General features: G+C 40.1%; 1 protein-coding gene across 1 annotated transcript in view; it reads right to left on the bottom strand.

Annotated features, from left to right (window-relative positions):
• Window positions 1-13882, bottom strand: part of CUL1 (cullin 1) — a 106794-nt gene that overhangs the window by 26911 nt on the left and 66001 nt on the right. The window contains exons 5-9 of the mRNA XM_060021057.1: window positions 11341-11391; window positions 10994-11084; window positions 10141-10304; window positions 3618-3780; window positions 2131-2261 (exon numbers count right to left, since the gene is read on the bottom strand). Coding sequence (XP_059877040.1) covers window positions 2131-2261; window positions 3618-3780; window positions 10141-10304; window positions 10994-11084; window positions 11341-11391 — 600 coding nt within the window. The remainder of the gene's footprint in view (window positions 1-2130; window positions 2262-3617; window positions 3781-10140; window positions 10305-10993; window positions 11085-11340; window positions 11392-13882) is intronic.

The following is a 13882-nucleotide window of genomic DNA, read 5'->3' as shown; positions in this document are numbered from 1 at the left end:
GGCACCACGAACTTACAAGTCAACCGAAACTTCAGAGATGAGCCAATAAAATGGAAAACCAGGGAAAACTCCTTTTGCAGAAAATAGGAAAAGTATTTGTTTTCTTAAAGAAACTTTTCCTCACAAGAACAATTTAAAAAACCAGTTTCATGAGTTCAGTATAAAAACAGTTCCTATGGAAATAATAATTATAATGAATAATGTTATTTTTAAAATGCTTGACTTTTGGAAGTTAAGGCAAATGCAGTATAAATTTACCAAGTTATATATAATTATTCTTCATGGGGGAAAATCTTATTTTGATGTTTAAATACACGTGTATCAGTGGCTTGCATCTAAGTAATAAAAATATTGTTTAGGGGACTTCCCTGGTGGTCCAGTGGTAAAGAATCCGCCTTACAATGCAGGGGATGTGGGTTCAATCCCTGGTCAGGGAGCTAAGATCCCACATGCTGCAGGGCACCTAAGCCCACACACACCACAACTACTGAGCCCGCACGCCTCCACTAGAGAAGAGAAAACCCGCATGCCACAACTAGAGAGAAACCTGTGTGCCGCAAAGAAGACCCGATGCAGCCAAAAATAAATTAAATAAATAGATAATAAATAAAAATATTGTTTAAAAGCTTAATTTTCAATAAAATATAACTGCTGGTAAATACAGTTTATTTTTGCTGTCTGCTGCTGACAGACGAAGTCTCTACTAATAGAGCAATGATTTTACTTAGAAGCTGAACTTGTGCTTTAGCTGCCACGAAAAGGTCAACTTCAGGTTCAAGCCCCACTGGCCCAGTCAACCAGGCAGCTGACTGTGTCCAAAAGAAAGAGAAAATGGTCCTGGAGAATCACACCGTGATTACTTCTCCATCTAGAACCTTACTTGGTTTGGAAAAGATTGACATTAGAAGGAATGTCCCATCATACCTATGAAAACAAAAAAGCAGGTTATCCTACTGATTTTTAATCTAACTATATTCACCTAGAACATGAGTCCCTAAGGCCAATCTCATATCTAACATTTAACAGTTTACATGAAAAAGCGAAACCTGCTTCATTTATCTGCTATTCTAATCCATATCTGATGAAATAGGACTCGCCACCTTAACTCATTTGAAGGAAAGTCATTTAACTTGGTTCTGCTGCCCACACAGCCAAACCGGGTTTTGAATTAACATCTGTGAAAACACCTTACGTTACTGAAAAGATAGCTTCATCAGGTCACCCCTTTTGAATCCCCTGTACATGCCTGTGTCAGGTCCTTTAAAGGTGTGTTTACATTTTTCCCTCTAATATTTCATAGATGTGATAACAAGTGAGGCAGCAACCCCCATAATTAAAAGTAGAAAAGAGATCCCCAAGAAAACAGGAAAATAAAGACTTAAAAAAAGATACTAAAGATAGTACTGCTGAAATAATTAACACCAAACACAATAAAATCAGAGGTAAAAAGTTTTCTGATTCAGACCTAAGAACCAACTGTGTGTTCTAGAAGCTTTTCTTCTCCAATAGTTGTCCCAAACACTATCAAAATTGAAGTTCACAATAGGGACAAAACTGAAGACAACTTACCTGTCTCTTAGAAACACATGATACTTGCTATGTAAAATTATCAAGTGAATTACAGATAACCCAGCAGAGTATTCTTGTGCCTCCCGCAGTGGGGAGGGGGGTGTGCATTAGAAATGCCATACAGTTCAGGGCCTTTCCAGGGCAAACAGCCCTGTGAGCTTCAATGGGAGGGCAGTACACAGACCAAGTTCCTGCAAGGGGCAGCCTGTGGCCTGTGAGTGCCAGAGACAAGTCTCTAGGAGGCTTTAGCCTGTTCTTTCTATGGAATAATCTTCTCTCTTCTAGTGCAAGGAATGTAATTTTGAGAAGACATAAAGGAAAAAAGAATATCAAGAAATTAAACGCTTAATGCCTAAAAAGTGCCAGAGAAGAGTTTATGGAGATGTTTACTGAATAAAGATGCTTGTGAACCTTCTATTTTAGAAAGCCCAAACCAGGTTCTCTATGAGAGTCTAGTGAAAATCTTACCCCTTGGATTTGTAGGTGGAGACACGAGACACACCTGCAGTCCGTGCGTGGGAATGGTTAGGCCCGACTGGTTTTCAGTTAAACAGTACTTACATTTAAAGCAGCTTCTCCGCACTTTTCAATCGCTGCAAGACCCTGATTATGAATGTGTGTCTCCAGGAGTTTTTTCAATTCTCCCAGGCCATCCTGGATTCTGGATACAAGATTATACATGCGACCCAAATCTGAAAGAAGAAGGCGCCACACCTTTATGCACAGAAACAAACTCTGCATATCCATTCCACTAAGTAAGTGCTTACAGAGGTGAAAGGTACACTGGAATAAAACCACCGTGTTTTCACACCTTAATAATCAAATGCACTTAACTGTAACCAAATACTTTATATTTAGCATATGTATATTTAGCTGAAAGTAATAAGGAAGTCATGCTATTATAAAAGCATATTCGGGCTTCCCTGGTGGCGCAGTGGTTGAGAGTCTGCCTGCCGATGCAGGGGACACGGGTTCATGACCCGGTCTGGGAGGATCCCACATGCCGCAGAGCGGCTGGGCCCGTGAGCCATGGCCGCTGAGCCTGTGTGTCCGGAGCCTGTGCTCCGCAGCGGGAGAGGCCACGGCAGTGAGAGACCCGCGTACCGCAAAAAAAAAAAAAAAAAAAAGCATATTCTCCCCCTTGCTAGGAGAAACTACTAATAGAGAAAGAAGATGATCAGGAACTACATCTGAGGCTTCCTAACATTTGAGATTCAGATATTATTTATACCTGACACGTAATAGGCACTCAAATATTACTTAAAAGAATGAATAAATTTAAGGACTATTTATGAATATCCATCCCAACTATACAAACAAATAAGTCACAAAAGGGTCCCCATATTCTTCACTTAATATATGTATGGCACATGGTTGATATATGAACACCAAAGAAAAATCCTGAATCCAAACACCAATCTTTTACTGAGCTCCTAACATGTCCCAGTAAAACAAGGAAGGGGTAAAGGAAATACTTCTGCAAAATTATAGCCTTCTCATCTTAAAGAATTTTCAGAAGAAACATACGCAAGAAAAAAATAACCAGGGGTTTCCCTGGTGGCGCAGTGGTTGAGAGTCTGCCTGCCGATGCAGGGGACACGGGTTCGTGCCCCGGTCCGGGAGGATCCCACGTGCCACGGAGCGGCTGGGCCCGTGAGCCATGGCCGCTGAGCCTGCGCGTCTGGAGCCTGTGCTCCACAACGGGAGAGGCCACAACAGTGAGAGGCACGCGTACTGCAAAAAAAAAAACCCAAAAACAAACAAACAAAAAAAACCAGTGGTAGTATCACTTAATGCTAAGGTGTATGGAACAGGTTAGGCTCCAAACCAAACTGAAAAGACGCTCTTCCCCCAAAGTCACACCCCAAGCACACTGCAGAGGTCTGAAATCAACACACAAGGCACACACTTGCGCACACACAATCTCACATGTGAGTCTCTTAAAGAATGACTGGTGTTGGTAATGCTAACTGAGTCTAGAACTTCACACAATTTCAACATCACAGATCAGAATAAATACCCTTGTGTTTTGAATCTCAGTGGCTCACCTTCATTTTTGTCGGCATCCAATAAATTCTGAAACTCTGTGTGGAAAATCTCCAAGTGCTTCTCGATGAGCACCTGCTCGCACTTCCGGGCTAGCTCGTCCTGGGTGCTCTCGTGAAGGTAGACCTGGACTCTCCGCTGCTCCTCCAGCAAACGAGCCTCCGCCTGTGGGAATTAATTCAAGTCAGAGGTTTGGGTTTGCTTTTTAAAAACTGCTAACAAAAATAGCAGCAAATTAGGGCTTCCCTGGTGGCGCAGTGGTTGAGAGTCTGCCTGCTAATGTAGGGGACATGGGTTCGAGCCCTGGTCTGGGAGGATCCCACATGCTGCGGAGCAACTAGGCCCCTGAGCCACAACTACTGAGCCTGCGCGTCTGGAGCCTGTGCTCCGCAACAAGAGAGGCCGCGATAGTGAGAGGCCCGTGCACCGCGATGAAGAGTGGCCCCCGCTTGCCACAACTAGAGAAAGCCCTCACACAGAAACGAAGACCCAACACAGCAAAAATAAATATTAATAAACTCCTCCCCCCAACATCTTCTTAAAAAAAAAGAAAAAGAAATTTCAATGATCTCGCCTTATTCAGGTAACCTGAATAAAGAGTGAAAAACTATATTTTGTATTATAAAAATGCCAGTACTTCCCAAAATGATTTCTTTTTTCTTTTTTTTTTTTTTTTTTTTTTTGTGGTACACGGGCCTCTCACTGTTGTGGCCTCTCCCGTTGCGGAGCACAGGCTCTGGACGCGCACGCTCAGCGGCCATGGCTCACGGGCCCAGCCGCTCCGCGGCACGTGGGATTCTCCCAGACTGGGGCACGAACCCGTGTCCCCTGCATCGGCAGGCGGACTTCCAACCACTGCGCCATTAGGGAAGCCCCCAAAATGATTTTTTAATTTGGCATAATTTTGGAGAAATCTAGAAAAATTCAAATGGAAGAATAAACATCCAAGAGCCAAAAAAACAAAATGAAACAATGACTGGGCAGGACTTGCGCTGTCAAAAATTACTAATAGGACAATAGTTTCAACTGCAGAAATTTAAACCTTACTGCACATTCTAAATAGAGTTAAATGTGAAAAACAAAATAAACTTGGAAAATATCTGTAGTATATATCAAAAGGTCAATATCCTTAATATATAATAATCTCTGAAAAATCAATAAGTATGTGCAAATAAAAACATGGGAAAGGAAAAGGAACAATTTGCAAAGTAAGAAATACTTGAAGATTCTGATAAGACATAATTTGCTATATTATTTGGTTAATGGAATACTGCTATCCAGTAAATAGAAAATACATTAATGTAATAAATTAGTGGGGGAAAATAGTTATTAAAAAAACCTATAGGGCTTCCCTGGTGGCACAGTGATTAAAGAATCTGCTGGCCAATGCAGGAGACACGGGTTCGAGCCCTGGTCCAGGAAGATCCCACATGCCACGGAGCAACTAAGCCCGTGTGCCACAACTACGAAGCCCGTGCTCCGCAACAAGAGAAGCCACCGCAATGAGAAGCCTGCGCACCGCAACGAAGAGTAGCCCCGGCTCTCTGCAACTAGAGAAAGCCGGCACACAGCAACGAAGACCCAGCACAGCCAAAAATAAATAAATAAAAACAAAACAAAACCCTACAGCATTACTCCAATTTGGTGTTTACGCGCACACTTGAGCAAGTGTCCCAAGTTTGTGCAGGTTTATGCTATTTGTATTTCCCTGCAAGTCTACAGTTGTGTGTTTTCTTTCCTGATTACAAAGCTATTTTAAAAAACAATAAAAGATCTTTCTGTGCTTTAACTCTGAAGTTCCAAGCCTCTGCTCCTTCATATCTAGTATTTCATTAAGCCTGATACCTCAAGAAATAAAGCTGGTGAAATACAGGACATGCAAACCAAAAAGCACCACTTTTTCTCGAGGTTATACCTGTTTCCTGGAAGAACATAATACCCTGGCAGCAAAAAGTCATCTCTTAAAAACTTTTCTCTTCCCTAAAATGAAAGGTAAAGCTTTGGTATCACTGCTGATTCACTCTCTGGGGGACACTGGCTTTCCATCCCCTGTACTACAAAAAAACAGTAGCACTCTACAGACTCTTCCTGCAGGGGCCGAGAGGGAAGAGCAAACTGGTCCCTAAGTGATCACAAAAGCCAGAGGGGCTCAGCAGTTGTTTACACAGCAGTCCCCCCTTATCTACGGGGGATATGTTCCAAGACCCCCCAGGGGATGCCTGAAACTGTGAACCCTATAGGTACTATGTTATGTTTTTTCCTATACATACATACGTATGAGAAAGTTTAATTTACAAATTAGGTACAGTAAGAGATTAGCAACAACAATAAAGTAGAACAATTATAACAATATAATGTAATAAAAGTTATGTTTAATGCCTTTTCCGTCTTAACTGGGCACATGTCATGCCCTGTGGCCATGACGTCAATTTGAGGTGTGACAGCAAAGCTAGCACAGATTTTCCTTCTTCACAATTTCACGGAGAGACAATTCATTCTCACCACAGACCTTAGCAACCTTTTCCTTATTAAGTTGAGAACTTCCTCCTTTTTACTTAAAGGAAGCACTGTATGGCTTCTCTTTAGCGTATCTGAATTGCTACTCTGGTGCTTTGGGGCCACTTTTAAGTGCAATAAGGGCTATGTGATCTCAAGCACTGCGGACGACGGTCGATCTGATCACCTGGTCGATGAAGAGACTAACAGGGGAGATGCTATGGACAAAGGTATGATTCAAGGGCAAGATTCCATCATGCTACTCAGAACGACATATTTCAATACATACAATTTAAAGCTTATGGACTGTTTATTTCTGGAACTTTCCATTTAATATTTTTCGGACTGAGGTTGACTGTGGGTAACTGAAACTGTGAATAAGGTGGGACTACTGTCCACAGGCCTACTTCCTTTTATTGCGATTCACAGATACTGCTTTTTTAAAAACAAAACAGAAACTGAAGGACTGTGGGTAGAGCAAGTGTGTCAGCACTGTGTCTTCAACAGCCTTTGCTCACTTTGGGTCTCGGTGCCACATGCTGGTAATTCTCAAAATATTTAAACGTTTTCATTATTATTATTTGTTATGCTGATCTGTGATCAGTGATCTTTGATGCTGCTATTGTAATTGTTTTGGCATCATTTAGCAATAAAGTTTTTTTAAATTAAGGTATGTAAATTGCTGTTTTTGACATAACGCTATTCTCCACATTTCATAAACTAGAGTATGGCGTTATGCCCTGGGAAACCAAAAAATCCGAGTGACTTGCTTTCTCGCAGTGGTCTGAACCTGAGCCTGCAGTGTCTCTGAGGTTGATGAAAAACCCAAGGTCCTGGGTGTTATGTCATTAGGTTTTAGGAAGGACAGTCATGTACATTCTTTGTTAACTGGAAGGCAAATAAGCTCTTGATCAGCACTGTACTTGGCAGATAATTACATCAGAACACCCAGATCAAATTCAGAATGACTAAATAAAGTTAAGCAATTCAAGACTGTTCCTATTAATTCTATTAGCATCAGTATGCAGGAAAAACAAAATGAAAAAAAAAAGTAAGCAAATTAATGAAATAAGGTATATTTATTTTTAAAGTTTTAAAAAATGACATTAGAAACCTAGAAGAGTCACACGTTTTTTTCGTAGCTCAGATGAGACAGTAAGATATGCTAAGACACTAATATGGCTCAGGGGTGTTCATTCATCAAAGTCATCAGTAGAAGGAAAGCCAAAGATTCTCAACTGTTTCCACTAAAAGATTCCTAACAACACAGAAATGGGAACATAGACCCCTCCAGGGAATTTGCACATCTAGCCCAAACTGGCTGTTAAAAGCAGAGTATTTCTTGAAAGTTCATGCTTTATCTCAATATTGTTCATGAGTTTTGTACTCTACTTCCTGATAGAATGTTTTAATATAAACGTAATTTCTTAAGTTATTGAATAAAATGTGCCACAATTTATCCCATGGTTTTGCATATTCTCAGGCATATACTGAAGGTTCTAAACAATGTATGTGTGTAATACCAAACACTTATATCATGTTTGCTCTTTGCCAAGCATCAAATAATATATAGTAATAATAATGATAATAATAAATTATCCCCATTTTATAGATGAGGAAACTGAGGAACAGAAAGGTTAAGGTCAACTCCCTAGTAAATGGTGGAGTAGGGATTTTAAATTAGACCCATAGCTCAGTTTGAGATGCAAGGCTATAGCTATAGGTAAGGGTAGAATTGTTCACACATTCCAATTTTATGCTCACAGAGTCTCTGCATTATGGACTTTCAGAATGGATGGATGTCATGTTTGGTAAGATCCAACCAGATTTGGGCCAAACCTTTAACGCCTCTAGGAAGAAATCCCCTCTAAGAGAGCAAGGATGCTGGAAGCATGCTCTCTGTTGAAGGCAGAGCTCACACTGGGTTGAAACTATCCAGGCCATTGGAAATGTTTGCTCCTCAAGCTGCCTTTGGTTCCAGGTCCGATTTTTTTTTTTTTTAATAATCATACGCGGGCCTCTCACTGTTGTGGCCTCTCCCGTTGCGGAGCACAGGCTCCGGACGCGCAGGCTCAGCGGCCATGGCTCACGGGCCCAGCCGCTCCGCGGCATGTGGGATCTTCCCAGACCGGGGCACGAACCCGTGTCCCCTGCATTGGCGGGCGGACTCTCAACCACTGCGCCAGCAGGGAAGCCCCCCGGTCCGATTTTAAAAGCAGATTTCCCTGTTTTGGGAGTGCTGACGTAGCTCTGGCCTACGAAGCGGATTTCCTTGTACCAAAGCACTACTACCTTCCTGGTTGTGGAGAGCAGGTAGCTGCAATTCACTAAGTAGTCTGCAAATTGAAAAGGCCTGAACCACGCTTGTGGATGTGTACCCCGATAAAAGGCCCCACTTTTAAAAACATACACAGTTTTAAAAGGATCACCATATATAGTAGAGTTCAATAAAATATGTCTTTATGCAAACTACACTCTGCCAAAATGAAAAAATGAAGTAACAGGCAATGCTTAGATTTAAAACAGATTTGTCAGGCAGCTGTTAGAAACTCTCTATAAGCTGGTTAGGTTCCAGACTGGCACACAAAAGCTAATTTAATCCGTAAGTATACACAAGGAACTATCACTACTCCAAGTATAATACTTCTTCTTCTTTTTTTTTTTTTTTTTTGCGGTACACGGGCCTCTCACTGTTGTGGCCTCTCCTGTTGCGGAGCACAGGCTCCGGACACGCAGGCTCAGCGGCCATGGCTCACGGGCCCAGCCGCTCCACGGCATGTGGGATCTTCCCGGACCGGGGCACGAACCCACATCCCCTGCATCGGCAGGCGGACTCTCAACCACTGCGCCACCAGGGAAGCCCCCCAAGTATAATATTTCTGAAGCGTTCCACTTTTGTTAGGTTTTGAGGTATCAGAAATTTGTTTGTCAAGGACTTTCAGCTTCAAACTTGTAAGGGCCACTTATAATCACTATCTCTTATGGGAAAATGCACTTGGAATGTCACAAACAAATTGGGGAGGACCTTCTCTACATGGTTAGAAGGGAGAGCTGTTTGTTGCTCTTTCTGACTTACTAACTTTCGATCTCAGCACATGGAGAAAGTGATTCTGCAGTGCATTTCCTCTCCAAGCAAACAGAGAATAAAGGGAAAAAAGCAGGTGTCAGACACAGTCAGCCCCAGACTCCCTGGAGGTCTCCTTGCCCGTCTCAGTCAGCAGTCATAGCCTGTGGGCAAAATCCTGCCTGTAAGTAAACTTATTGGAACACCGCGGCACTCACTGTTTAGATGTTGCCGTGGCTGCTTCTGCGCTACAACGGCAGAGCTGAACAGTTGCAAGAGAGACCACATGTGCACAAGGTCTAAAATATTTACCATCTGGCCCTTCATAGAAAGTTTGCTACCTCCTGACTTAGGTCACTCCTCAGAGCATAAGTCTGGGATACCTGTATTCCCAAGAAGGAGAACGAAGAATAATTCCACTAGAACTTCACTGTAACATCACTTAATGTAGAAAAAGATTTACGATACAGACACCGATCTTGGATTTTTTCTTGTCTAAGACTTTGATCCTGTTCTCTCAGAAGGACTTCTCCTCTAATGCAAACTTGAAGACTGTGTTATATAGATTTTTAGGGGATATTTCAGAAGCAAAAAAGCAAAAGCTTAAAGTTTGCAAATATTTGTTTCTTAAAAACTAGTTTCTCGTTGACGTGAGACCGTGGCTCCCGTTAGATACACATATACATTCTATTGTAGTAGAGACAGTTCAAAACACGAAAGTCATACAGCTATTACGGTTACATCCTCCGATCAGTAAGGAGAACATGGAGCCATGATTATCAAATTAACTTATAAAAGCTCCTTGGTGAACTGGGAGCAACGATCTGCACCTGCTACAGACACTACAGGATAACAGTACCTAAGAAATGACTTTGAAGAAAGTTGCATATATTAAAAAGAATAATTCATCTGAGCAGCAATAACTTTTAACTTAAGCCTACTTTAAGTACTATGTTTAAGCTTACCTTTTTCATGTATTCAGTAACCGGGTTCTGCTGCAAGAATTCGGTGCTCTCTCTGGTATAAAATCTCTCTGTGTCAGCCAAAAACTGAGATTCAAAGGATTCTTTGTACACTGTTAGCGTTGGGCCCTTCGCAAAGGCATCATCTTCATTCAGTCCCAGTTCCACTGGAAGTAAATAGGAACTACATTTCAACTGCCCTATTTTTGGTTATATTTTAAGGAATATACTTAGGGGTGGCATTCAGTTTAAGTTATGCTTAAAAGGTAAGAATAAAACAACAGGGCATAAGGCAAATCTGTTATTCACTGGTAGTAAAGTATACTTTCAATAAAAGAAAAAAGAAAAAAGTCCAAGACACACAAAAGCAAGTAATTCTGATGGATGGCCAGGCACGTTCCAAGTTATCATGAAGTTCATTCAGAGAAAGTTTATATTTCTAAAAGCTTACAAGAAGGAAGAATGCCTAATTCTAAACTTTCAAAGAAATACAATGCTACCTAAGCTTTTGAAATACTGTATTACTTTTCAGATTTCTCAATCTGTTATCATTCGGCTCCATTAATGACACTCTAGCATATAAATCCAGTAATTCAGTATGAGACCAGAAAAGAAAAGAATTCAAATGTCAAATGTCTAGTCCATCAAAATTTCCTTAGGGCACAAAGATCAAACAATTTTTATAATGGGTAAAATCAAACCGAATCACACTGACATAAAGAGAATTATGAGTACCTTTGTAAATGCTAACAATATTCTTGATAATACTAAACTATCTGAAAATAAATCTATTGGAGCATTGTTATGCAATTGTCACTTGATATACAACTGAATAAATTAAAGGGAAATTGTTTACCATAAGACTGTACAACTCCGCTTATCAGTCTTGTATTGATGGTTTCACCATTTCTTTCCTTTTCAATCAGTTTTAAAACAGCATTTGTTACCTTTAGAAAGGATATAGGAAGAAAACATGTAGATTACAGACTACAGTATGTATTGGGCTGGCCAAAAAGTTCGTTCGGGTTTTTAGCCAACCCCACATTATGTTACTACATAGCTCTTCAACATTAGAATCCATTAAATGCAAGATGAGAGGCACCCTTAGGACATCCCAAAGGAGTGAGGAAGACAATGGCTAAGAAATGAAATCTGGAAGGGGTTTCAAAAGGAAAACATGCACACACTCACACAAGTAGGTACCTGTTTATTCAATGGCCTGAAAAGACAGTCTCTCCAAGTCACCAATGCAAGCTGGATGAAAAGAAAAAGGAACAGTATTAAATGGCTGTACTTTTACTATGCTTTTTCCAAAGCTGAAGTCATAGGAAATAGCCTGAATCCTAGATTACATGTATCAATATTTCTAGATTATAAACTTGGTGAAAATCATCATGATGAAATCAGAGAGCCATTCTCTTAACAACTTCAAAAGGTATCAAAGTACAGACGTTTATTAGCTCACATTTTAATAGTTGAGAGAAAAAGAAAATCTGGATTTTAGGAGAACATACATATTAGCCTAAAGGGCAACGGTGGATTTAATGTATAAAATTGTTCTCTGACTCAAATGTATGTTTTGACCTAACACATTTAAGAAAGATTTATCATAGTTTACCATTTATCATAGTTTCCTAATACTCAGTAAAATAAATAATAGATCTTAAATATCGAGTAAGTTCTGTATGTTTATCATGGTGTTTTATGTTACATGGATGCATACAACTGTAAACGCATCAAACTGTACATCTTAAATGAATCAGTTTATTATACATAAATTATTCAAATTTCCCATTTTACTAGTATGTGTGCGTATGATGCATTTTTAAAAGTTTTGGAACTTCTCAATAGAGGTTATGTCAGAAAGTTACTGTAAAATGTTCCCCCAAAGGGAAATGTTACAATTCATATATGGTTTTTAAACTGTTGAGAAAGGTATTATTCAGTTAAGTTCAAACTCAAATTTATAACAATTTAACACTCAAATACAAACTGCTGAGAAATTAATTTAAAGGTAAATGCTATCAGTCTTATTTTCTGCCAAATTTAACCATAGATAAAACTGGGTTTATGTAAGATAATACAGTTCTGAAAAGGTTATGTGTAAATTTAATTTACAAAATGAAAAAGTTTCTACCAAAAAAAGGGCAATCTGAAAGCACTATTTAAGAGAAAAATATTTTTAGTAAAGCATGAACAATATATACTCAAGTACTACTAGAATAAAAAGGTTATTTCAGAATTAGGAATTATGCTACCAAAAAAAACTCCGGGAAGAAAGAGTCTTATTTTTCAGGAAAAATACACCCTGTGGGGCGCGGTCTGAAGGTAACTCTCCCTGTGCAAACTGGCCGCTGCTCCTCTTCCCACACTCCTCAGACCTGTCAGTGCAGGGGGAGGCAAGGCAAACGCAACGTGTGGCCATCAACTTCCAGTAAAGATACTGCACCTTTCAAACATTTTTCTAAGTTAAGACAGCACTAGGCAGACCTCATTTGACTTGGGATAATTCGTCACTTTGAAGGAAGAAAGGCAAGATAAGAAAGCAGGACTGAAGGTAAACCAGAGAAAGTTCAGGACAGATTCAGGGAAGAAGTCCTGCTGAACTCCTTTAACGTGTTAATAATGGAATTAGTTTACGCGCTCTGGTTGACTGGAAAGGAAACCCACAGCTTTCTATAATTGAAGAGAAAGACAAAATTATCAGGGAAAAAAGTAGATCTTTATAGTTCATGACAAAGCATCCCTGTCTTCTGGAGAGTCTGGAAAATGCAATGAGGCATCACTGCACAAGAACTGTTCCATGTGTCAACTGATATTCGAGCTTTAAATGAATTCAACAGGCTCCCTGCGAGAGCAGGCAAAGGAAATACTGTTTCTAGAGAGACGTGTTAACTGGCCTTTGCTGTGAGTTATGGCTGCGTATTGCATTTCCAAACTGACTACAGCATTTAGGGATGTAGAAACTACGAATTTTGAAAGTAAAAAAAAAAAAAAAGGAAGAAAGAAAAGGAAAAAAAAGCAGTCAAATCTTGAAAACAGTACACAAAAAAGTTTAAAGACTATAATAATTTTGGGGAGTATGTGATGTTATTATAGCGCATCTATATGGTGTTTTAGGTCAAGCAGCCAACAGGCAATCAACGAAAATCACGCTGATTCCTACACTGACAACTTTCAGTCTCGAGAAAGCATCTGTAAGTGGAAAAGAAAAGGTGGACTACAAGAGACTCAAATCAAAACACTAAACCTAGAAAGTTCTGTTAAAATTATATAACAAAGTACCATTATGAAGCAATAACCGTTTGGTATAGAAACTGAGCTACACAAATAATAAAATAATAAAAGTGTGTCATGCATCTATGGCACATTTCTTTTAATTAAATTTGCCAAAAGCAAAGCAACAAAGCACTGCTATTAGAGCAACATTCTTGGATATGGAGATAATCTCATTATGCAGAACCTGACATTTTAACACCACTCGTTCAAAAAAGGTACTGTCTGTATATCTGAGAGCCTACTATGAACAGACAGACTGTTCTGTTGTTCTGAGTCCTCCCTTGACTGGTTCTCAAACTCGACAGTGCATCACCTGGAGGGCTTGCTAAAAACACTGCTGGGCCCCAGCTCCAGAGTCTCTAGTTAAGTCAGTCTAGGCTGAGGCCCAATTACTTGCATTTCCAACAAGTTCCCAGGTAATACTGATGCTGCAAGTTTGGAGACCACACTTTGAAAACCAGTGAGC

The sequence above is a fragment of the Delphinus delphis genome, chromosome 9, assembly GCF_949987515.2.
Source record: "Delphinus delphis chromosome 9, mDelDel1.2, whole genome shotgun sequence".
Lineage (NCBI taxonomy): Eukaryota > Metazoa > Chordata > Mammalia > Artiodactyla > Delphinidae > Delphinus > Delphinus delphis.
This window is presented reverse-complemented; position numbering and strand designations above follow the sequence as displayed.